The sequence below is a fragment of the Mastigoproctus giganteus genome, chromosome 4 (assembly GCF_048544385.1).
Source record: "Mastigoproctus giganteus isolate SK-2022 chromosome 4, ASM4854438v1, whole genome shotgun sequence".
Taxonomy (NCBI): domain Eukaryota; kingdom Metazoa; phylum Arthropoda; class Arachnida; order Uropygi; family Thelyphonidae; genus Mastigoproctus; species Mastigoproctus giganteus.
Genome location: NC_143578.1, coordinates 46,953,512 through 46,981,266, shown reverse-complemented (window position 1 = coordinate 46,981,266; position 27,755 = coordinate 46,953,512). Strand labels below are relative to the sequence as shown.

The 27,755-nt window shown below is 36.3% G+C and overlaps 1 protein-coding gene across 4 annotated transcripts in view; it reads left to right on the top strand.

Annotated features, from left to right (window-relative positions):
• LOC150086693 (protein turtle-like) overlaps window positions 1–27,755 on the top strand; it is a 1,103,226-nt gene that overhangs the window by 595,031 nt on the left and 480,440 nt on the right. For all 4 annotated transcript variants that reach the window (XM_090372696.1, XM_090372694.1, XM_090372697.1 and 1 more), the window contains one exon: window positions 7,870–8,154. In XM_090372696.1, coding sequence (XP_090228822.1) covers window positions 7,870–8,154 — 285 coding nt within the window. The remainder of the gene's footprint in view (window positions 1–7,869; window positions 8,155–27,755) is intronic.

The window sequence follows — 27,755 nt, the reverse complement described above, 5'->3', positions numbered from 1 at the left end:
TGCACACAGGTCTGGAGGCCTCATTTTAGGAAAGATGTTGAGCTATTAGAAAGAGTACAAAGAAGGGCAATGAGATTAGTGAATGGACCAAAGGATTGCTGTTACCAAGATAGGCTTAAGTTCTGCAAATTGCAGTGTCTGGAAACTAGGCACGTGCAAGGTGATCTGATTGAGGTATATTAGACCTTGAATAGTTTGAGCAAGCTCAATGCTGATGGGATTCTTCCTCCTGATCAGATTAAGCACCTGATGGGGCATTAATTCAAATTGAGGAAAGACAGTTGTTGAATAGATGTGCAGAAGTTTGCCTTTAGCCAGCAGGTAGTTGATTGCTGGAACAAACTTCCATCTGTCATTGTGGAAGTTGACATTTTAAATAAATTCAAGGCTGAACTAGACAAGCTTTTGGAGTGAATGGATGGATGAAATGGGAAAGTTTTTTTTTTTTTTTTTTTTGGCTGATGCTGTATAAGCTTGCTTTCTTGCATCATATGCCTCTACTAATGCTAAACCGTAACTATTTTGATACACAATTTGGATGCCTGGGTTACAGTCTCTGCAACTTTTAGAATTGGAATACCTTCCTAGGAATAACTCTTTGCATTCATAATTAATCTTGTTTTTGCTCTCATCAACGCCCTTTCCAGCAGGTTTGTATTCTTTTCGAAGTGTGATTTCCAAACCTGTATGCAATACTCAGGTTCTCACTTGCCTAGATTGCCTTATACAATGAAATAATCACTTCACTGATACCAGAAAAGCTTGTGTATATAATTATGAGAACCAGCTTTGCTGTCCTAGCAACCTCTTTTCATGTCAGATTATATATCGTCTCTAAAATTATAAACATCATTTCTACATTATTTGCTAGCAAACTATCGTAATCACTGCACCTCAAAGTATTTTGTAGAATACTGCTGTACTAATAGGTACTTGGGATTAAAATCATTCTTTATCCAAGTATTCCTTCTTATTCAATCTGTTTTTTTTTATTGTTTTATTTTGAAAATAATGTTTACTAACCCCATAAATCCTCATTCTGATTGCAGAGAGAAACTACTACATTACCTGAGTTCAGCTAACTCAGTATTGGGCATGAAACCTCAGAAAAGATTTCCATGTGAACAGAATTTAAGCTTATGACCTTTCACTCTCTATGCACATGTTGTTACTAAGTTGTGGACACTTCTACATACCATGTCACCAACTACATTTACTTTATTATATCATTTCATGTACTTATAGTTTTAGCAGAATTTTTTAATTCTGGTTACTTTCAGAATTATTAGAACCTGGAATCAAAATAATCCTGTTCAGGTAATTGTATCATGGTCATTTTGATAGGTGGAACAGGACCAGGATATGTCTGCCAGGGGCAAAGGTTGATGACATTGTAGAGCTGATATCATCATTTAAGGGCACAAAAGGTGATATAGTTGTACACGTTGGCACTAATGATATTAAGAGTAGGGGACCGGCAGAATTACTTAACAAGTACAGGTCACTGTTGAAAAAAAACTGTGAATTAGGGTTGAATTTGAAAGTGTCTGCAATTCTGCTCAGACACAATAGGAGGGAGTATATGATGAGAGTCTTGTCGATCAATTTGGCCCTGGAAAGATTGTGCAAGGCTCGAGGGGTAGAATTTTTTTCAGCCTGGTCTGTACTTGTTAACAGGAGAGACTGCTTCTACAGAGATGTGATACACTTAAATAGAAAGGGTGCAAGAATATTTGCTAATGCTATCGAGGCAGTGTTAGATGGGTCAGAAAACTACTAGCTTGGGGGGGGGGGGATACAAGGACTAATAGATTAACAGTAACCACTGGCAGAGGTGAAAGTGATTCTTGCACTGCTTCTATTGGAATGAGCAGCAGCCTGGAAAACAAGATGCAGAGTGTTTCAGGGCCTACTGGGAGTCATTGCGGTACAAGTAAACACATGGTTTGTGTTAGGGTAGCTTAGAATAGGAACAGGTGCATGTATACTTGCATGTACACCAATGCTAGGAGTTTGGTAAATAAATTTGATGAATTTGAGGTATTGCTCAGAACATCAAAGGCAGATATTTTTGGGATATCAGAGACGTGGTGTCACACAGATATAAGGAATGCAGAACTGGAATTTGGGGAGTACAATGTGTACAGGAAGGATAGACAAGATAGGAAGGGAGGAGGGGTTATACTATTAGTTAAGAAACACATAAAATCCAAGGAAGTGAAGCCAGTTGACATCGCTGGACAATGCAGTGTCGAGTCAGTTTGGTGTGACATAAGCATTGGGAGATCAAAACTGAGAGTAGGAGTGTGTTATAGGCCTAATGACTCTGATGAGTATAATAAGAAACTGTACAGGGAAATAGAGTGGGCCAGTAAATCAGAAAGTCTCATAATGGGGAATTTTAATTTCCCAGATATTGACTGGAATTTGTGTGTTGGTTACTTACACACACTTTTGTGGATTTATTCAGTGGTGGGATTCAGCCGGTTCGCACCGGTTCGGCAGAACCGATACCTAATTTTTTGTTGAGTTCGGCAAACCGGTTGTTAAAATGGCACTTGTGATCAGGGTTCTCTCTAAGGTGGGCGCCTGGGCAGCCACCCAATGTGGAAATCACAAATTTACATTGCTTACTCTTTTTTTTAACGTTCATCTACGCAACAGCATATTCCAAGTGCCCGTAGTAATGTTCATTCCGTCCATAGGTGAAAAAAATTAGACGGAACTATGCTTGTAATATTTATTTATTCATTTCATAAAACTCATTATACCTTTGAAATACTACATTTTTTTTCCCTCGCATTTGTTACTTAAGTAAACAAACATAATGTGAAGAGAAAAAGTGCCAAACAACCAGGGGGTAACACACTGTCATTTGTTTCTGTTTTGTGTTATGCCCTAAATTCACACGCGGTATTATGAGTGCTTTGGTGTTTCCCGATCAATAAAAATAATAGGAAGCTAGGACACAACGAACCAATAGAAATATAGATTTCAAGAGTTATCTTATCGCCCATTTTGGAAGCCGTGGAAGAATGTTCTTCCATGTTGGAATCCTTATGCCAATGTGCACATGGTAATTAAGCCGTTTTTATCACAACTTTTCCATGACAAACAGGTTTGTCGTACACATTATTCTATCATATTTAATCTGCATAGCCTATGCCATTTATTAATTCAGCAAGAAATCTTCGTTTAGTATCGATAAAATGAAGAAAATGTATGTTCTGACTGATGTTTATCAATGGTATAAGCACAGTGCTTTGTTTATAAAAGTTTGATATGACTACATGTGGACAGAACCAGTAAAAATATTCAAATATATAGGCATATATCCGCTCCTGCTCTATAATATATTAAAATAAAACATTTTTAAAAATTTTTGTAGTAGCCCTTAAAAGGATGAAAAGGCTGACAGATTGTTTCAATAAGAAACCAAAATCAGAATTTGTTGTATCAGAATTGGCCTTGGATGGTACAAAACAGTCACAAGCACAACCACTCCAACTTGAAGAAAGCAGCACGTCAATTATTGAAATAAAAAACGATAACAACTCCAAAATTGAAAATCTTCCTGAATGCTGGACAGTGCAACAATATAACAATTTTAAAGAAAAATATGACGGACTGGTAATTTTAAAAAAAAGTTAGGTTGCGAGTATTGTGCAAAACATGACTTTATAAAAGAGAAAAGTGTTCATGTGTCAAAAGAATGGAAATGTTTTCAGATTGAGGCATCAGAGAAAAATAAAGAGGTACAACAAGCTTCTCTAAGGAAAAAAATGAAAGAACATTTTTCATCAAAAGCTCATAACATTTGTAAAGAAAACTTAAAACAATGTGAGCAGGATTCAATAACAAAAGTAATAGATACGATGAATGAAAAATATTTAAGTGCTACTTGTAGAGTATTTAATACAGTTTACAGCCCGGCAAAAAGATGTAAACCGTTTTCAGACATAGAAGATGAGATAGAAGTGCAAAGTAAAAATGCATTAGATATGGGAATAGGATTACATTCTCGTAAAACTGCTGTGAAAGTAGTTGATTTCATTGCAAAGGAAATTAAAAAAGAAATATTTAATAAAATTATTGAAAATAATCTGAAAATATGTTTGATTATTGACGAAGCTTCAACGATATCCTGCAAACCAGTTATTATCCTTTTCTTAAAAGTTGAGGATTCAGTTACATCACCAACAATTTTTGTTGAACTAGTTGAATTGGAAAAACAAGATGCACAGACAATGTTCTTCAGTTATGGAAAGTTTAAATAATGTTGGGCTTACTAAGAACTACCTAGAAAAAAATTTAATAGGATTTTACTCCAATGGTGCCAGCATTATGCTTGGGAGAAAATCTGGAGTGAGCACTGGCCTTCCGCCGTAGTCTAATGGTCAGGCACATGGGTGTGTAAGTACACGTGCCTTGAGTGACCGGGGTTCAAGCCCGGTCACTCAAGGCTCGTGTACTGCTGTTTCTGTATTATGTCTATCTTGTGAACTCCTCTGACCATTTGGTCGTCCCGGAGTATAAACAGAAAATTTATTATTTATTTTATTTCACTAGGATTGCAAAAGAGTTTCCAAACATAATAGTATGGCACTGTTTAAATCATCGCCTCCATCTTGTTTTAGATGATTCGATAAAGGAAATAAAGCAAGTAAATCATTTTAAGATATTTATTGATAAGATATATACTATTTTTCATCAATCCAATAAGAACCAAATTGAACTTTCCAAAATATCCGAACAACTTGGAATTGAAATTATAAAGATTGGTAGAGTTTTGGATGGGTTGCCTGTAGTTTAAGGTCAACCCTAGCTATGTGGTGCGCTTGTCCAGCACTACATCACTATTTTTATTGAAATAAAAAGTACTTAGGTATGGCCGTCCGTCTTGAAAATATATATTTTATAACTGATTTGTCATTGATGATTGATATTTTAAACGAAATTTCTCTTCTTTCAAATGCACTGCAAGCAAGAAATATAGACATAATAAAGACTGAAAAACTTGTGATAAGATCTATTAAAGCATTTCAAATGCTTGGAAAGGAAAAGGGTCCATATGATTTTTTTTTTTTTTTTTTTTTTGATTTGGTAGTTGTTGGCGCATCGGCTTCTGTGACCATATTGCACCTCCCAAGGTTTTTGCAGTACTTTGATCCAAGCCCGAGGCGGGAATCGAACCCGCGACCTTTGGGTTGCCGGGCAGGTACTTTACCCACTCGGCTAGCCCGGTCGGCCGGTCCATATGAAAAAAATGTTGATGAATTAATTACTTCAGAAACCTTCAAAAATGTAAAATTTGTAGAAAATCATTGATTTGTCGGGCTTCCTCGGGAAAGACTTTTAGAAAACATTGTAACGAATTTGAAAAAAAGACTAATGGATTGTGAACATTTAAAAGCAAGTTGTAGCCAATTTCAAGATAGGAAGGCAAGGTTGGCAGGGTTGTTAAGGACACTAATGACAGTACGCTGCTGCAACAGGATCTAGAAAAATTGAGCAGATGGGCTGAGAGGTGGCAAATGAAGTTTAACATTGACAAATGTAAAGTACTACATATGGGAAGCTCTGTGGTTTTCTGATGAAGTTTTCTGAACAGTGCAGACAGTCTGCAAGAGTAGCTCATAGTGTCTTGTCAATGATATACAGGAATTTTTCTAGCAGGGATAAGGAGGTGATTATCTCCTTGTATAAGGCAATGGTCAGGGCACACCTTGAGTACTGTATGCAGGTCTGGAGGCCTCATTTTAAGAAGGATGTAGAGCTTTTGGAACGAGTGCAGAGAAGGGCAACAAGATTAGTGAATGGAACAAAGGGTTGCTCTTACAAAGAAAGGCTTAAATTTTGCAAATTACAGTGTCTGGAGACTAGGCACCTGCGAGGTGATCTGATTGAGATGTATAGGGTCTTGAATGGTTTGAGCATGCCCAATGCTGATGGAATTCTTCCTCTTGCTTAGAATAATCATTTGAGAGGGCATAAATTCAAATTAAGAAAACACACTTCCATCCTTTGTTGTGGAAGTTGATAGCCTAAATAAATTTAAGGCTGAGTTGGACACGTACTTGCAATGAATGGAGGGGTGAAATGGGAGTGTGTTTTTTTTTTTTTTTTTTTTTTTTTGCTGATGCTGCATAAGCTTGCTTGCTTTCTTGCATCATATGCCTCTACTAATGCTAATGCTAATTTCTCTTCCAGACCTACTAAGATAGAAAAATAGAATGTGAAGTAGCATTTGTTATCATACTACAGATAACAGTTCAATTTTTTCATTTTGATAGCAATAAGGTTTATTTGCACAATATTTTCTTTCATTATATTCCATTCTATAATGGTATATTCATTGCCCATGTGTATAACAATACTTAGTTGACTATAACAGAACCTTGAGAAGGTGAGAAAGTAATGAGCATGAAATTGCAGCTAAGCTCCATGGCAGCTAAGTCAGCATGATACATCACCAACTGCCATTCATTTAGAGAGGTACGAGTGAAATTCTTCCATTCATTGATGGGAATTTGCCTGCTCAACATGCAAATCAGCTCATGAATAACTACTTCTACAGACAAATACATGTATACAGATATGAGCAACAAGCTCTGGTTTCATTAAAAATAATAATTTTAATTTGTAATAATTGGAATACAAAATCTTGACATGTATTATAAAACCTGTTGCTGCAGTTTATTTATCATTTAATTGAGGAAGAATATCTGTGTGTGTGTGTGTGTGTGTGTGTGTGTGCGTGCGTGTTGACATTTTCTCAGTAATTTCTGATATTTTAAAGCAATGAGGGCAAATTTTCTTTATTCCATACTGGCTGCATACAGTTGTGGAGATACTTATATGAGAAACAAGAGAGAGGCCTCCTTAGCTGAGTGGTCAGGGGCAGGAGTGCAGTAGCACACGCTCTTTGAGTAGACCGGGGTTCAACCCCCTGACTGCTAAATATGGTCGATCTGCCAACCTGCACTGGACCAGCATGGCAGATTATCCATTTCCCTCAGCATGAATTGTTGAGGAGGCTTCCATCCTGCAGTGAGTTGATAATGACTGCAGTTTACCTTTTTACCATTATAGGAGAGAGATGTAAGAGATTGCCATATCATCAGTTAAGTATTGGAATGGTAGTGATGGCATTAGATTATTGTACATTCTCTGTTCCTTCTGTTGTAGCTGCTGTGAGGAGTACTTAAATAAATTAGCTTTTTCAAATGAAATGCTGTAATGCATTTGACAAGATATGTCTTGATTAGTTATAGCCTCTTGACTTTTGTGGTGAGTTCGAAAAAAGTGTGCGCTGAATTTTAGGATGAGAGAGTGACAAATATATCACAAGTACTGTATTTATCAACATTTAGCTTCAAATACCCTTGAAAGAAAACTAGATTCAAGTATATTCTGAACCTTGGATATTTGATAATATTGCCTTAGGGTAGTTATCAGAGGCCACATTGGCACACACATTCTGTTAGATTTGTCATAGGCCTTACAGCAATACTGTAGTCTTAAAGTTCTACTAGGAAAATGTATAATTATCTAACTTTTAACCATTGCACTTATAATTTTATCATATAATGACATTTGTTAATAGAGTAATTTTTTAAATATGAATATAGAAAAATAATTTCCGATTTTTTTTTTTTTTTGCAGTTTTCAATATCTTTATTTTGCAAAAAAAAAATATATATATATATATATATATATATATATATATATTTTGATTAATTCAAAATATTTATTATTCTTTTAAAGTTGAGTCCCTTTACATATTACAAGTAATGTGTAGACATGCACAATCATATAGTCAATTTCTTTAACCTTAGCTTAATAAATAAAATTTGTGCATTTTTTTAGATCCAGCCAGAGTAACCTATTCTCCCACGATACAGTACCTTCCTCTTGGTCTTTCTGGAGTGATTCGTTGTTATGTACAAGCAAATCCTCCATTCCAGTTCATTACTTGGACAAAAGACAGGCGGCCGTTTGATCCAAATGCAACACCTGGAGTTGTAACTTTAAATAATGGTTCTCTGTTATTTCAAAGGGTTAGTAATGAACATCAAGGAAGGTATAGGTGTACACCTTATAATATTCATGGGACTGCAGGAACATCGAATGTAATGGAAGTTTTAGTGAGGGGTAAATATTTTATTCATTTCTTGGTTACATGAATACCTTTAAGTATATTTACAGATATTCTATGCATTTATTTCTTTAGGTATTTCTAGAAACACTTTAGTCACCAAATCATTAAACAAAGCAGCCAATATGGAATCATCATACAAGTACAATATATTGCAAGAATGACAAAATGTGGTAATTTAACTAATAATGAACTTATTTGATAACCTTGTATATGAAAACTTATATTTTATGAACTTGTAATGAACATCAAGGAAGCTACAGGTAATGTGAATGTAATGGAAGTTTTAGTGCAGGTAACACCCAGTGCAATCAAATTATTAAACAATCTTCAGTTTAGCCTTAAATTTTCAGTTTAATCTTAAATGGGGGTTACCATTTTCTCCCCTTCAAGCTAAAGAATATGAAAATAAAGCTATATCATTCTGTGTTTCCAGGGGCAGAATTAAATATTAAAAATAATTAAATAAACAAAATTATGAATTTATTTAATTTATAATTAAAAATGAAATCATTGTTATATTATATTAATTGGTAGTTTTAATTAATTAATGATATTATCGATTATCAAAATTTAATTGTATTGATATCTATTAACTTGTTAATATTTTATCAGTATTAATTTTATAAAAATATCGATAATGATATTTTCATTACTTTTTAAGTGATATTATTATTAATTAATAATGATAATGATTAAATTATAAAAGAAAATAATTACTAAATTATATGAAGTTGGAAGGCCTACCTACCCTTATTTTTTTGTGGCCAGTAGGATTTAAACTGCTTAGTTCTTAATGCTCACTATAGAATATACTTTACCTTCTCAACAAGTTGCCCCAGTACCGCATTACTTTCAGGCAAATATTGTCAATAGGTTAATCCATCATTTATTTCAAAGATAAGACAATGGCTAATGACAAATTAAGGGCAGTTCATTATGAAAGCGAATTTGGTTCTGCTGTGAGCATTAAGATTATTGCATTAACTAGGCCATCTTACTGACCATATATATATATATATATATATATATATATATATATATATAAAGAAATCTAGATGGCAGAATAGTCCTCATGACTCCATATAATTTCAATAAGACTAGCATTAGCTATTTTATTTTATATTTGTTAAATTATTATCCAAATTTTGTAACTTTTATGTAAAAACTACAAAGTTTTATAATAATTAATTTAGACAATAAAAATCATAGTCATATTTTTAAAATAAATCATAAATTCAGTTTTTGTAAATCTTTTCTTTAACTCCATTCAGCAACTACTACAGAGGCCACATTTGCCATATCATAGTTACATCACTGACATTTGCACTAATGCAGCCATAAGAGTGGTAAGAAAAAAAGAGTAGTCTCAAGTATACAATGATTTGCAGTTCTTGGAAGTCAACTTTCTAGGGACACATTCTAAAAATCAGGAACATTCTTGGGGACAAATAATTTTCAGGAATGAGTAGTCGATTTCAGGATGTCTGGTAACTCTAATTTTAGATGCTTTTCAGTTATCCCTGCAAGTTTGTGTTGAATATAATCGCTTTTAGTTTGTCTGAATTTTAATCTTTCTCCCTCCTCCCCCTCTTATTTTGGCCAGATAGGATTTTTTTTTATGAAAACTCCAAATGTGAAAGGTATTAGAACCTATGGTAATTTAGGACCATGAGTGGGTTGAAGGTTGAAAAGATACTTGTTGACATTAGACTTGAAAAGTGTAATGTCCACAAGTAAGATTCCAAAGCTTATCCAGAAATATAGCCGTCTTTTTTGTAAATTCACCTCTCATAAATGAACCTCCCATAATGTGATTATCTCATGTTTTAAGTTAATTAACGATTATTCAAGTTTTTAAATTTTTTTTAACTTATCAGCCATATTCATTGGAGAATATATTATTTGATTCCAATTTGTATACATACTGATCACATACACGCACAAGGGTTATACTTTAAGTCACAACAGCCCTGTATTTATTCATGAAAACAGAAGTTGTGGGATGATTTAAAATATACACATGAAATTAAAATACAAGTTGTGGGATGATTTAAAATATACACATGAAATTAAAGCATATTGTGTATGTATACACCATATGCTTTAAAGTGGTGATGGCATATGGTGCCAGAATCTACAGCAGTAAACATACAAACATGAAATAGCTAAGAAATGCCATTTTATTTCACTAGACTTATACAAGACAATTAAGAACAAAAATACTTTTATCGATTTACTGGATGATTGTTTTCTACAGAAACATGTTTGTTTCTGTAGAAAATGTATGCTCCCTCAGGTTCATTACGAACCTGAGGGAGCATAAATTCAAATTGAGGAAAGACAGTTGTAGAATAGATGTATAGAAGCCGTTAGCCAGCGGGTGGCTAATTGCTAGAACAAACTGCCATCTGTCGTTGTGGAAGTTGGTAGCTTAAATAAATTCAAGGAGGAACTGGACAAACATTTAGAAGGAATGGATGTGTGAAATTGTTCTTTTTTTTTTGGCTTATGCTATGTAAGCTCATACGCTTGCTTTCTTTCATTACATGCCGCCATTACTATTACTATAAATTCAAGGAGGAACTGGACAAATGTTTCGAGGGAATGTATGTGTGAAATGTAGTTGTTTTTTTTTTTTTGACTAATGCTACATAAGCTTGCTTTCTTGCATCATATGCCTCTACTAATGCTAATGTTGTTTAAAAAATCAGTAATCTGGGTTTGTTTGCTTTGCTTGATAAATCTTTGTCAATTTCATCATATGGAACTAAGCATTTTTGAAGCTTCCTTTTGAACTTTGAGCTCCTTTCATTCAAAAAATAAGATTCTAATTGCTCAGCTAACTTTATGCCTTCCCGTATGCTTTTTAGTGTAAAATTTGGAAGTTTAGAATTTTCATCTGCACTATCATCCTCTGAATTTATTTGGTTTTACCTCTGATGCCATTTCTACCGAACGCCGCTTTGCCAGCCTCTTTTTTTACCAGTAATTCTTGAACATCTTCAGTAATCATATCTTTTTTAATTTTTTTATGAGTGCATGTATAGGCAGCTAAGGCCATGTTACTCTGTGTATATTGTTTATAAATTGCATGTTCCTGAGATCAATTTTCTGTTTTCCTGGACAAAAAATGTTTTTTTCTCCCGAGTTTCCGGGAGTAAAAACCATGCCACCCTCACCCAAGCCCGACTATCTCAGCCACGTTGTGAAAAAAGACCCATAAAAATTCCTCCTACAAAAACAACTGTGCTACATACAAGTGCTTCAGTAGTCATATCATCAAAACCTTCCTCCTCCTACCAATGTAGCAAGTTCTACTATCTCACCGATTCCGTTTAATGCCGGTTTGACCATATTTCCCAAATGAACTGACCCTGGCCATACATTTTTCCCCACACATTTAACATTGATAGTTTTACTTCTTTCAGTGAGAAAGATATGATTCTGATACAGTCCACAATTGAGAAATGTTTCCATGCCTCCATTACTTCAATAGATTCAGAATCAATTTTTTTCAAAAATCCATCATAATGATTTTCTGATGTAATGAGTTTTAATGGTGGATATAATGCCTTGATCAAATGGCTGAATGAATGAAGTTGTAGTAACCTAGTACCACAGTGGTGGTAGGAACATAACTTTAATGTTTGGATGACTTAAATCTTTTGGATGGAATGGTGTGCTATCAAATAGTAATGAAACTTTGAAATATACATTTTTCCACAAGTTCAATGGCGCCTCCTTGGCCAGGTGGGCAAGAGCAGCAGTGCGTAGCACACACTTCTTGATTAGACCAGGGTTTGAGCCCGTGACCACCAAATACAGAGGATGCAGAAAGGTCAGGGAATGTCCACCGCATATCCCCGGAGCAATATGGCCTTAGTTGCTAATGCTCCTAAAAACCAAATAACAACAAGTTCAATAGCACAGAACGTAACAGGCCGATTTCCCAACAAAATAAAATACAGGGATTTCTCAATGATTGTTTTTGAACTAGCGAGTTAACAGCGGGGATTCAAAAAGAGCGGAAATTTTAAAAAAATTATATCCAACATAATAGCAGGGTTTGCCCTGCACAAAAGCTCAAAAATACCCTGTTATGTGAGTTTTACCGAAATTGTCTAACCGTGTTAGAGTGAAACCGTGTTATTCAAGTATCGTTTTGTGCGAGGATTGCCGCAATTTATCAATCATGTTAGAGTGAAATCGTGTTGTTGAAGTACCATGTTATACGGGGTTGCCTGTACTTACAAGGCTTGATCAAAAAGTTCAGTGAGTGTTGTAAAAAATTAATTTTATATTCAGTGATAAGTGTTTACATCAGTGACCCCCAAACTTCATCAGTGACTGCCCCCTTGGTTCCATAAGCTCATCCCCAGTGCTCCCTACCCTAACCTGTGAAAAGCATTGTTCAGACTAATGGTTTACACAACTCTGAGGAACATAATAATGCAATAAAATTCAAAACAGTAGCAATTAACTGCATATTTATTCAAAATCCAATTAAACCTTTTTAGTTTATTTAATTCAACAACGTTGATGAACTTGATTCAGTTATACCAGCTTTTAAAAGTCTGATTTAGCAAGAGTCTTAGATACCACATTTTGTAACTACTTCACTGTTCAATAAATTCTTAATGCGATTAATGGGCTTGATGAAGTGATACCTGTTTCCCAATGTCTTATTTAAAGTCATTTATTGGGAGTCTCAAATTGCCATGTTTAGTAATCTGGAGTTGATTTCTTTGCTTGGAGATAAGTTGTATGATCACATTAAACCCACATTCCACCAAACATGATGTTGGAAATGCAACAAGAAGCTTGCATTTCCATCATAAATACAAAGTGACCAAAGAAAATATCCTTGAAAGTGATACGAGCAGTAAAACTTTAAATATGAAGTGAGGAAGATGTTTTGCCCTAGGCTCTAGCCTGGTCAGTCATAAATAAGCAATCAATGCACTTGGGGCCCACATCCTTTACCATACCTCTTGCCTCTTAGTACCCCCTAGATAATCCCATATTATAACAATGTAAACCAGTATAAACCACATTATAGCAATGTAGACCTGTGATAATCCAAAGTAAGCAATACTGCTCACTTTGGATTACATTTGGATTACCACTGGTTTACGTTAATATTCTTCAATATAATCTCCTTCTGCAACCACACACTTGTTCCATTATGCCTGCTACTGATTAAAACTCAAGATTCAAGGAAGAACTAGACAAACCGTTGGAGGAGATGAATAGGCAAAATGGAATTTTATTTATTTTTTTTTTTTTTGTTAAAGAAGAACTAAACAAACTCCTAGAGGGGATAAATAGGTAAAACAGGATTTTTTTTTTTTTTTTTTTTGTCTGATGCTGTATAAGCTTGATTTCTTGCATCATTTGCCACCATTAATACTAAAACATTTTTTGAAAGTCTTTTTTGGTGGTTGATTTTAGGTAGTCTGTTGTTTCTGAATGGATTTTTTGAATTGACTCAAATTGTTTTCTTTTCATGCCTTGCTTTAATTTTAGGAATAACCAAAAGTCACATGGTGCCAAATAAGATGAATAAGATGGGTGCAATGGGAATATATTTCAGTCAAATATTTAACTACTGGCAAATGATACATGTCATGGCAAAGGGAACAACTATTTAGTCATTTTTTGAGCGCTAGTTTATGACAGATTGCATCTTTCAACCTAGTGCTGCATTAACAATAGCATCTTGTGGAATGAATTCTGATAACACCTTCCCCTTATCAAAAAATATAACCAGTATGATTTTAATTTCCACACCTTTTTTTGTCCTTGGTGATGATGTTGTTTTCCACTGAGTGTTCTGAACCTTGGTCTCTGGATCATATCCAGGTACCCATGACATTACCATTTGTAATTTTTGTTAAAAATGCAAGGCCCGACAATGCCTGCTCCAACTCAGATGAAATGAAGACAGAATGCAGTCTTTGATTTCTAGTGAGAATGTCTGTAACAAATTTGGCACTTGCTTGTCTTACACCCAGATCTGCAGTCAAAATGGCCTGAACTGAACCAATTGAAAGAACATCTTTTGAGCAGTTTCGTGAATAGTCAGTCATCAGTCCGATCAAATGATGCTGTGCACTTCATTGATGTTTTTTGTTGATTTTGGAATTTTGACAGGTAACTGCTTCTTTCTTCATTTCAAGCAAAAAAAATTTCCTTTGCAAAACACTAAAAACCACTTGAAGACTGTTTCTTTCATCATGGTATAATCCCCATAAACTTTAGTGAGCATTTCTTGTGTTTCTGAGGCTGACTTTTCAAGTTTACAACAAAATTTAATGTTCATACCTTGTTTAAATTTCATCATTTTCAGTACATCTACCAATCAAGAAAAATACGTGTTCAGTCAAACAAGCTTTTCTCTAGACTGACACGTAACAGTTACTTAAAACTTAATGTGTGTACTCTAAACCAATATCATTGGAAGCTCCGCTCACAACCCCAGGGGCTCACATCTGGTGAGTATGGGCTTGGCACACCCAGGGTCCTCAGCTGGATATCATCATTCTTCTTTTTCTTGGTGATTTCCTTCTACTTCTCTCTCTCTCTCTCTTTCTCTCTCTCTCTCTCTCTCTCTCTCTCTCTGTCTCACACACACACAACACACACACACAGGGTAACTCAGAAATTTTTTTTGGCTGGTGCAGCATAAGCCTCAGGCTTCCTTGCACCATATGGCTAATAATAATAATAATAATAAAATAATAACAATGTTTTAGCTACCACTATGCATTCAAGAATTATTAGATTGCTACCGAACTGTTTGATCAAACCAAGAACATATACAAACATATGTATATATATATTTTTATTATAATATAATGCTAAAGTGTGTGAACGCCACTGAGATTTGTGAAAAATGAAGCATACCTGCCATTCACAAATGTCAGGAATAACTATAAAAGCAATTGCATTCTTGCCAGAGGTAAGCAGATAAACAAAACACAGTAAATGGGTCAAGGAACTGAACTTAGCAACTTCCAATAGGGAGTCATCACAGGATGCAATATTAGCAATCAATCTGTTCGTGACATTACAGTGAAACTGCAACACCCAAGATCAGGGATACTCTTAACTTTTAAGACAGATGGGTCACATTGAAAAGCTGGAAAAATTATATCTTGACTAACAAATTCAAAACTGGCTACAATTAAATTGTATTTTATTTTATTTTATTAAACATTAACTTAACTTATTAATGTGAAACTTGGGGTTGCTTCTGCTGCTTTTTTTTTTTTTTTTTTTTTTTTCCCCCTTTTGAAATGCCAATTTGCATTACAATATATAAATGTGCACTGGTGATTCTTGAATGGAACCTTAATTTTTTTTTTTTTTTTTTTTCCGTTTCATACAGAAAAAGCTTATTCACATGTACTGGTGCTACCAGATACACTTACCAAATTTCTTGCCAAGTTTGCAGTTCAGAGGACTGGGATACTGATCAAACAGCAAAAAAGATAATTAAAGCTTCCTGGTTAAAACTACAATGCAAAATTCAGTCATACTGCAATTGAATCAGTTCAACTTACAGTTTTTTTGCATCGTAATAGACTTCAGCAGTCACTGAGTTAGCATTAGCATTAGTAGAGGCATATGATACAAGAAAGCAATCTTATATAGCATCAGCCAAAAAAAAAACCCCATCCCATTTCACCCATCCATTTACTGCAAATGTTTGTCTAGTTCTGCTCTGAACGTATTTAATTTGTTGACCTCCATAACAACAGATGAAAGTTTGTTCCAACTATCAACCACCCGCTGTCTAAAGATAAATTTCTGAACATACAATTGTCTTCCCTCAATTTGAATTTATGTCCCATCAGATGAGTAATCTGAGCAAGAGGAAGAATCCTATCAGCATTGAGTTTGCCCAAACCATTCAAGCACTTATATACCTCAATTAGATCACCTCGCAGGTGCCTAGTCTCCAAACGCTGCAATTTGCAGAACTTAAGTCTTTCTTGGTAACTGCAACAATTTTGTTCCACTCACCAATCTTGGTGCCATTCTCTGTACTCATTACAGGAATTCTACATCCTTTCTAAAATGAGGCCTCCAGACATGTATGCAGTACTCAAGGCGTGGCCTGACTATTGCCTTATACAAGGGGACAATCACCTCATTACCCCTGCTAGCAAAATTCCTGTATATCATTGACAAGACACCATGAGTTACTCTTGCAGACTGTTTGCACTGCTCAGAAAACTTCATATCTGACTACACAATTATCCCCAGGTCTTTTTCATTCTCCACTATACTGAGTGTAGTACCTCACAGTTGGTACATTACTCTGGGATTACTGCTACCCATATGCAGTACTTTGCATTTGTCAATGTTAAACTTCAGTTGCCACATCTCAGCCCATCTGCTCAACTTTTCCAGGTAGTAGTGTACTATCATTACTGTCATTAACAACCCTGCCAACCTTTGCATCATCTGCAAACTTAGACATTAACCCTGAGATATCTTCATCAATAAATATACAAAACAACAGTGGACCCAACACTGAACTCTGTTGAACAATGGGCCCAAAGCCGAACCCTGAAGGGCTCCACTAATAAAATTAGTCCACGAAGAGCAGTGTTGATTGATTACCACTCTCTGTCTTCTCCCATTCACCCTTCCTTTTATCCATTGTAGCAACTTGCTCTTAATGCCATTCCACTCCAATTTGTACAGTAGTCTTCCATGTGTAATAGTATCAAAAGCTTTCCTGAAATCCAAGTAAATGATATTAAAAATTATTTTTTGCATCCACTTCCTTTTTAACCACATCATAGTATTCAATAAAATTTGTCAGACAGGACCTCCCTTTAAGAAACCCATGCTGTGTGTGAACTATAACTGCAGTCATGTCTAGATGATCCTGCAATGTTTCTTTAACCAGCGATACATTATTATCCCTGGAACAGAAGTTAAACTAACGAGTCTGTAATTACTTATGTCACCCTTTGATCCCCTTTTGTGAACTGGGGACACATTTGCACATCTCCAGTACATGGGGTCCTCCCCTGAGTCCAAGGAAGCTTTCATAATTATGGTTAAGGGTTTGCTTACTTCCTTTGCTGCCTCCCTCAATATAACTGGATAGCTCCCATCCTCCCCAGGTTCCTTTCTTATGTTCAATTTCAACAATTTCTCCTCCAATTTGCTCTCAGTTATTACAAAATCATTTAGCTCCCTGCTAGAGATTATTAAGCTTCTGGCCTCCACTTCCCCACAGACATTCCTCATGTGTGAATGTAGATGCAAAATACTCATTCAGTTTGTCAGATACTTCAGCAGGTTCATCAACAATCGATCCATCGATGTCAAGTGGACAAATCTGATTCATCCCCTTCCTTCTAGAGTTTACATAAGTAAAGAAGTCCTTACTGTTTTTCTTTGCATTCTTTGCCAAATATTTCTCATAGTCTGCTTGCCTAACATCCCTTGTGACTTGATTACAGACTATCTTATATCTACCATATGCATCTGTTTCGCCTGATAATTTATATGCATCCCATGCATTTTTCTTCTCTGCCATGATTCTATTAGTTCCCCTGACATCCATTTAGGCCTAAACCTTGGACACTATTTATTAGTTGGTTTGAAAAGCCTAGTAGCTTTCAAGATTACTTGCTTTGAATGCTTCCCATTTAGAATTTGCTTTTGGTAACATTATCAGTTGGTCCCACTGTATAGAATTTAAAAACCGGCTGAGCCCACTGTAGTCACCTTTACGCTTCCCTTTACCCCTGATGGTAGTTACATCTTTAAATAAATCCCACAAATCAGCACACTGTGATCACTGCCACCTTTTGGTTCCTTTATCTGCAGATTCTTAATGCATGAAGAATCACTGCTGATAATCAAATGAAGAGTATTACTCCATCTGGAGTAATCTGGAGTAATCTAAACAATCATCCATTAAATCCACAAAAGTCTTGCTAGTGTGTGAGTGACAAACCCACAAGTTCCAGTCTATATCTGGGAAGTTAAAATCTCCCATTATAAGACAATCTAATTTACTGGCCAACACTATTTCACTTTACAGTTGTTTGTTGTACTTATCAGAGTCATTAGGCCTATAACACACTCCTACTCTCAACTTAGTTTTCTCAGTGCCTACATCATACCAAATTGATTCAACACTGTACTATCCACCCATGTCAACTTCATTCGCATCCTTAGATTTTATGTGTTTCTTAACTAACGTCATCCTCTCCTTCTATCCTGTCTATCCTTTCTGTACACATTGTACTTCCCAAATGCCAATTCTGCATTCCTTATCTCTGTGTGACACCATGTCTCTGATATCTCAACAACATCAGCCTTTGATGTCTTTATTAGCACCTCAAATTCATCAAATTTATTTACTATACACCTAGAATTGGTGTATGTGCAAGTATACATGTACCTGTTCTTACTCTTAGTTGCCCTAACACAACCCATGCATTTACTTGTTCCATGATATCCCAGCAGTCCTTGAAACCCCAGTACCTCGTTTTCCAGGCTACTGCTCATTCCAATAGAAGCAGTGCAAGAATCACTTTCACCTCTGCCTGTGGCTTCTGTTAATATATTAGTCTGTGAATTTCCCAACGATAGCAGTTTTCCAACCCACCTAACACTGCCTCGATAGCATCAGCAGATATTCTTGCAGCCTTTCTATTTAAGTGTATCCCATCCCTGTACAAACACTCTCTCCTATTAACAGTTACATAATAATAGTGTGTAAGAATTTGAAATACCATAGCCTCTTTTCAACACTGCATTCAACCCCAACTTTGCCGTTCTTATTTGTAAAGAATTCTCTTTCTAACCTCTGTGGAAGGCGATATTATTTTTTATGGTTGTAGTGAAATTATTATTATCTTCTGTTTATACCTTTTTTACTTGCTAATGGCAGCAGTAAAAGTTATATTTTTTATTTTGGTTTGTTATATACCTTCTCTAGTATGATACCAACTGTCTAGATTTCAATTCTGAGACCACTCATCCACGAACCCAGAGTTATAATTGCAATCTGACTAGTTATGGCCATAAGGGTTTTATTTTTTGGATGGTGCTGCATAAGCCTTTCTTGCATTGCATGCCTCTACTAATGCTAATAATATATCACTCCAGAGGCTCACATCTGGTGAGTATGGGCTTGGCATACCCAGGGTCCTGAGCTGGATATCATCATTCTTCTCTTTCTTGGTGATTCCTTTCTGCTTCTCTCTCTCTCTCTCTCTCCGGGTAACTCAGGATTTTTTTTTTTTTTGGAGGGTGCAGCATAAGCTTCAGGCTTCCTTGCACCATATGACTAATAATAATAATAATAATAATATCAGAAGTTTCAGGTAAGTGGCTGCTAATATAATATTCACTGGTTATCTGCGATGAGTTCAAGGCCAAAAAAATCAAAATGGTGCTCTTTAAAAACATGATACATTTAATACAACTAAATCACGTGCAACAAACTGCAACCAGTTAAAGTTCAGTACAAGATTTGTTTGTATTCTCTGTTCACTACCTCTCTTGCTTATTTTTTTCCTCCTTTAAACGTCCCTTGAAATGTGTAATAGGTCAGTATTATTGAATCTCCTAGGTATATGCAATCATGAGAGACACTTATTCTGACTAATGATTATCATATTTATAACACCCTAGCCAATTCCAAGGTGAGGGCCTGCTTCTTGAATAGGCCTTAAATATTTTTACACATCTGACACCAGACACAATCAAGAATTACTAATTCACTATCATTTTTGGGAAGATGAACTTACAGAAGCTAAATAATGTAGTTCTAAAAATGATTAATCAGTGATCTTATGTTATATATATATATTATTTTGTTCTATTCAATGTTTTAAGTATATATATATATATATATATATATATATATATGTTATATATATATAAATACAGTGTGGGACCATTTATCCGGCTACCCAGAAACAAGGAAGGGTTCCGGTTTTCCGGAAACCTTTATTGGTTTCCATTAAACTGGAAACCAATAAAGTGAAATACAGTATTTGGGAAACTTATATTTTCTGTATTTTTGCTTAGTATCTTAGTGTTTTTAATAACTTTTATATTAACTTAGTCATGTATACATATACTGTATATACAGAGATGTAGTGAGGGCAGGGAAACTGGGGCACAACTTTGTAAGGGGGTGCCAAATGAAAATTTTATTATACATTTATTTTATAGATAACTGAAAGAAAATTTGTTGTCTATGAAGTTGCAAGTCTGAGAATTTGCAATTGCTTCCCATTTAATATGAACTAAAGATATTCATCTGCTACTAGGAAACTGACGACATACGCACCAACAATGTTGAACACGACTGAAAGAAAAAGAAACTGCTTTAAAAGTCTTAAGAATATTAATATAAAAGTTATTTTTAAAAAATACTTTTTAAAAATTCTTACTACTGTAGTTTTTAACTCTGTTCACTTATACACATAGTCATTCAAGAAGGCTTGCAGAGAAACCTCTTGGTGGTAAGCTACCAAAAGGAAACAAGTCTCTAAACATTAAGGATGAGGTGGAGTTACTAAAACGTCTGGACAAAGGTGCATCTGTCAAGTTTTTGTGTGATGAGTATGGTATTGGTTCACCTACTATCTATGATTTGATGAAACATAGGAAAACTTAAAATTTTATGGTGATAGTGATTTGCTCGAGTTAATGGAACTCAGGAAGACATTACACCAGACAAAGAATGTAGAAATAGACAAAGTATTAATGGAATGGATCTGACAGTGTCGAAGCAAAAAATACCCTCTCAATCGTTCTATTTATCAGGGCCCAAGCAAAACTTTTCCACGAGCAGTTAGGCATAACAACACCCTGTGACAGGCTGATTTAAGAAATGTAATGGTCTTCGTATCTTGGCAGTGTGTGGTGAAAAAGCATCATCTGATTACAATGCTGCAGAGTAATATTTGGGAAAGTTTGCAAAATTAATTGATGATAACAAGTGTACTGCAGAGCAGGTGTATAATGCTGACGAGACTTCTTTATATTGGAGGTACATTCCTAGAAAAACAGTTGTTGCACCTGAGGAATCATCACCCAGTGGGTTTAAAGACTCAAAAGAAAGGATAACAGTTTTAGGTTGTGCACATTCTGCAGGGTCACATAAAATGAAACTGGTTGTTATTGGTAAAAGCAAAAATCCAAGTGCTTTCAAAGGAGTAAATGTCTTTCCAGTTATTTACAAGGCAAACAAATGAGCATGGATTACCAAACCGACCTTCCGTGATTGGTTTGAAAATCATTTTGTACCAGAGGCTAAAGCACATCGTACATCTGCAGGGCTTCCCAGTGACAGCAAGGTAATGTTAATTCTTGATAATTGTGTGGCACATCCCGATGCACAGTTTCTTATCAAAGATATGTGTTTGCCGTAATTTGCCACCTAACTGTACGTTCTTGATCCAGCCAGTGGATCAAAGGATACTGAGGTCATTCAAGGCAATCTATAAAAATGAGTTGATACATAGAATGTTCACAGAATGCAACAAGGGTGTTGGAATAAAGACATTTCAAAAAGATTTTAATATCAAGGATGCAGTCTGAATTGCTGCAAAAGCCTGGGACATGGTTGCTGAAGACAATTTAAAACATGGTTGGCATAATTTATGGAAAGAATTGGTCTTTGATGATGATCATGAACAAGAACATGATTTCATTGGACTTAGGGTGTCAAGAGAGAAGAAAATTGTCGATGACTTGAATTTTGCTAAAGATTTGTCATGTCCTGAGGCCCAGCTGTTGGATTATGATGCAGTGAAAGAGTGCCTCCATATTGATGATGACACTCCAGTTACCCTCAGACTAACAGACAGTGAAATCTGTGACATGGTAATGAATTAAAATGAAGATAATGAGAGTGATGACGAGGATGATGATGCTGTTGAAGAAAAAATCGGTATTGAAAGAGTGATAAGCCTTACGAAAAAACTGATTCATGGAATGGAATGGAGGAGTTTTGCTACAGAGCGTCACCTAATGTCTCTTTATAAAATTCAAGAATTGCTTATTAAAGAAAGACCAAAATATCTAAACCAACTTAGTTTAAAGGATATATTTCAGAAACTGGCTTCCAAGGTAAACTCTGCAGGCACATGTAGAGTATCTATGCCTGAATCCCAGCCTTCAATTTCTGGTGTGTCTGTCCCATCAACTACATCTTCCCAAAACCGTCAAGATATTTCTGAAGATATTTCTTCTGACGATGCTATGTAATTGATATGAATCAACTCAGCTCAATAAATATTCATATTTTATTTTCTTGCATTTCTTCTTGTGTTTTTTGTGCATTTTAGACCTATCTACCCAAATTCTGGAAAAACCCCCTATCCAGCAACCCTCAGGTTACTGGGTATCCAGATAAATGGTCCCACACCTGTACTTGAAATGCATTCTAACTCTACAGTAAAGAAAGTTACTTTACTATTGAAAAGAAGGAAAATCACCTTTTATTTCTTTTTGTTTATTAGCCTACTAACTTCTACAGTCACTTGGTCACTAGGTAGCACTGCTCCAGCCTCCCTGTGGTGGGAAGCAGAAACCTGAAAGGAAAAAGTAATCATCTCAGGATGAAAAGGAGCAACAATGGATTTGATACTGATGTGGGCACCTGTATATGGCAAGGGGACCTTCCAGTGATGCTGCTGGTTCTACAGATTGGCATTACTGGGATTAATGCTCACAGCCTAGGTTCCACACTACAACCATAGGAATCCATTGTGTTTGCTGTGCACTGCAACCTGTGGAAATTCAGAAAGGGGAAACCTGGTGGTTGAAGGGCCAAGCTTAAAAACACCACTTTGGCCCCTGCATCGACAAGACAGGAGATCCGGGAATGGCTTGCCCAGGATCAATCAGCCTAGTAGGTTTGCCTGCAAGGGTCAACCATGCAGAAGCCATTTCCGTACCCTCGTGGTCCGAGACACATGATTTAGGTTGGTGGGTGTGCAGATGTGCTTGGGTAACACTGGCATCCCACTTCCGAGCGCATTTATTTCTTGCTCGGTAGTGGACAGTTTCCTTGGATCCTAGGCACTGAACCAGATAAATAAGCTCCATGAATCCTGATAATACAAATCTTTTTTCTGGGACTCCAATGCAGACCCTAGCAGAAAATCATGATGCTAAATGCAATATTACCACTGCAGTAAAAAGGGCAACAATGCAAGAAATTTCAGCACCTACACTGTGCTTCCTGATAACCATTCCATTGAAGAAATACCCACTGGGAAAGTGTCTAATTTTTTTCATTCAGAAGGGCTTGGAAGAATTATGGGGTGCTCTAAAATCAATGAAACAGCTACAATATGGTGACATTGTGATAGAAATGAAAACTGACAAGCATTCAGAACAGCTTCAACCATGTACTATTGGAGGAATTCTGATAACTGTATTCCTGCATAAGACGCTATTAGCATTAGCATTAGTAGAGGCAATTGATGCAAGAAAGCAAGCTTATGCAGCATCAGCCAAAAAAAAAAAAAAAAAAAACCACTTCCACTTCACCCCTCTGTTCGTTCAAAATACCTATCCAGCTGAGCCTTAAACTTATTTAGGCTATCAACCTCCACCACAAGGGATGGAAGTCTGTTCCACCAACCAACCACCCGCTGGCTAAAGGCAAATTTCCACACGTCTATCCTACATCTCTCTTTCCTCAATTTGAATTTATGCCCTCTCAGGTGATTTTTCTGAGCTAGAGGAAGAATCCCATCAGCATTGAGCATGCTCAAACCATTCAAGGCTTTATATACCTCTATCAGATCACCTCGCTGGTGCCTAGTCTCCAGACACTGTAATTTGCAAAACTTAAGCCTTTCTTCGTAAGAGCACCCCTTTGTTCCATTCACTAATCTTGTTGCCCTTCTCTGTACTCGTTCCAGCAGCTCTACATCCTTCTTGAAATGAGGCCTCCAGACCTCATTTCAAGAAGTATACAGTACTCTAGGTGTGGCCTGACCATTGCCTTATACAAGGGAATAATCACTTCCTTATCCCTGCTGGAAAAATTCCTGTATATCATTGACAATACTCCATGAGCTACTCTTGCAGCCCGTCTGCACTGCTCAGAGAACTTCATATCTGCCTGCACAACCACCCCCAAGTCCCTTTCATTCTCTACCACTGTCAGTGTAGTACCACAGAGTTGATATGTTGCTCTGGAGTTGCTGTTTCCCATGTGTAGTACTTTACATTTGTCAATGTTAAACTTCATTTGCCACCTATCAGCCCATCTGCTCAACCTTTCCAGATCCTGTTGCAGTATCATAGTGTCAGTAGTGTCCTTGACAACCCTGCCAACCTTTGTATCGTCTGCAAACTTGGACATTAAGCTTGATATACCATCATCAATATCATTTATAAATACAGAAAACAATAATGGACCCAACACTGAGCCCTGTGGGACTCCACTAATAACATTAGTCCACGATGAGTAGTGTCCATTGATTACCACTCTCTGTCTTCTCCCCCTCAACCACCCCTTTATCCATAGCAGCAATTTGCCTCCAATGTCACACTGCTCCAATTTGTGCAGCAGTCTTCCATGTGCAACAATATCAAAAGCCTTTCTAAGATCCAAGTACATAATATCAAAGCTATTCCCTGCATCCAGTTCTTTTGTGACTGCATCATAGTATCCAATCAAATTGGTCAGGCAAGACTTCCCCTTAACAAAACCATGCTGTGTCCGAGCTATAACTGAAGTCTTGTCTAAATGATCCTGCAGTGCTTCTTTAACCAGTGCCTCCATTAATTTTCCTGGAACAGAAGTTAAGCTCACAGGTCTATAATTACTTGTGTCAGCCTTTGATCTTCCTTTGTGAATTGGGGTCACATTTGCACATTTCCAGTCTATGGGTACCTCCCCCGAGTCCAAGGAAGCTCTCATAATTATGGCTAAGGGTTTGCTTACTTCCTTTGCTGCCTCCTTTAATATAACTATATTCATCTCATGGTGTGATCTCAGAATTGGATCTGCTGAAAGTATCCAAGGAAGAAATCTGTTTTGAATTAAAGCAACAGCTGTGAAACGAGTATTTGTGCGTAGATGGGAATCTAGTCCCCTCTAGAAACCTCATCACTGTTTTAAATTCATCAACATCTTCAAATTCATTTACAGCTGGAGACCTGCACTGCCCAGTAAAGCTATATGTATCTAACCCACTAAAGCATTTTAAGCATCAGAAAGATGGACTCTAGCAAATGGCCTGTCATGAGTAGTATCCTTTACCTGTGCTCAGTGTAATGCAGAGGACCACAAAATCACATGTTCATCTCAAAACCCAACTTGTATTAACCAAGGAGAATGCCAAGGAGAGCACTCTGCATACACCTGAACATGCCAACAGTGGATAAAGAAATAAAACTGATACAAAGGCTAAAGGAAGAAATGATATCCTACCATGAGGCAAGAAAAGCAGTGAAACTTATAACTAACAACAAACCTTCATATGCCCAGAAGTTGCAGGGAGATGTTCCATTGGAACACAAACTCAAATGACCATTCCCCCCAAAGAATCATTAATCTAATACTGCACAATATTTATTAAGCTCACAAAAACCCACACAGAAAAATCAATCAGCTGCTCCTACTGTGCCCCAGTACCAAAACCCAGTGTAAAGATAAACCACAAAAAACTGAAGTATACATGGTCATCCAAAAAAAAAATGGATGTCAAGGTGAAGGAGGATCAGACGAGTCAGTTTTGGAACCTTTTTCTGAGGAAGAGATGGACACTAACTAATGGCCACACTTCCCCAAAATTTAAAAATCTAAGACAGAAATGTAAATCCTTAGCACTTTGGAAGCTGACCAACGGATCCACCAAGCCCAAATGACTAAGTTCTTACAGTAGAATTGTCATGGATTCCAGTGAAATATAGATGACATCATGGTTCTCCTGCAGAAGCATGAACTGTTTTGCTTTGCTCACAGAAGACATATCTAAAGTCAAATGATATTCTTACCATGCATAACTTGACTATTATTCAAAAGAATAGAAATGGAACTGGAACTGTTCATGGAGGAGTTTCTATCCTTGTTCAACCTATGCCACTTACCACCACCCTAGAGGCACTAGCAATCACACTTACAATTGGGTTCCTATTAACACTCTGCTTGATCCATTTGCTGCCTGGGCCTGACATTCACCAGACAGATCTTGATGATCTTATAATACAACTGCCTTCCCCAATTTTAGTATTAGGGAAAATTAAGTGAACATAACAGCCTGCAGGTAGTTATAGCATTAATAGAAGGGGCATATCATTGAGCACATACTTACTAACAATAATCTCTCCCTTCTAAAAGGGGGAACCAAACCTTCTTCCCTATGCCTATCCACATGTTTTCTTCCATTGACCTTTCCATGTGCTTCCCCTTCTCTCCTCCCTTCACGTGCTTGGGAGGTGGAGGAGAACCCGTGCGGAAGTGATTATTTCTCTATGATAACTATTCTACATAATGGGAAACCATGTCTTCCTTTCACATGTCACTGTGGAAGATCAGTCTGGCTGAGTGGAATGCTTTCCAATTATAAGCTTGCTTTCTTGCATCATGTGCCTCTACTAATGCTAGTTTCTGGCAGTTTGATATCATTATAGTCAGTTAAGGAGCCTATCAATGATCCAATGACATACATTTGGAATACTGTATTCAAGTGTGGAGACCTCATAATAATTCCAGAACTAGGGGTCATAAATTAAAATTACAGTGGTTAAGGTTTAGATTAGATTGTAGGAAGATTTTTTTTAGCCAGTGAGTCATTGATTGCCAGAATAAGTTACCCTCACAGGTAGTTGAGGCTAACAGTTTGAATAAATTCAAAGGCTGATAAGGAGGGAAGCATATAATTTGTATTTTCTGTGTGAGGAGGGAAGTGTATAATTTGTATTTTCTTATCTACTTGATTTTTTTTTTTTAGCATCATGAGGCATATGATGCAAGAAAGAAAGCTTATATAGCATCAGCCAAAAAAAAAAAAAAAAAATCTTCCCATTTCACCCATCCATCCACTCCAAATGTTTGTCTAATTCAGCCTTAAATTTATTTTAACTATCAACTTCCACAACAACAGATGGGAGTATGTTCCAGCAATCAACTACCCGCTGGCTAAAGGCCAGTGGGTTTTATGCCAGTGCAGCAAAAGATTGTGGATTTCTTGCACTATATGGCAAATACTATTACTGTTACCATTTCTTCACAGAAAATATTGTCCATGCAGCAGCAATTACCATTCTGGAAACATCTGCCTGGTTTCCACAATTTCCAAAACTGTGTTGGAATGCAGAATGCACAGCAGCAAAAAAAAAAAAAAAAAAAGCACAAAACAAAGCTCAGAAGATATTCTGAAGGTATCCTACCAGGACTAATCTCATAGCTTAAATTTAAATGTGCATGTGCAAAGCACATTACGTTTGCTGTCAGAGCCAAAAGGAATCATGGATCCACCTTACATCAACTATTACCTAGCACTAAGGTTATCTAGGACAAAATCCAGAAAATGAAGGGAAAATACACATCTCACCCTTCATTGATCCTGGAATA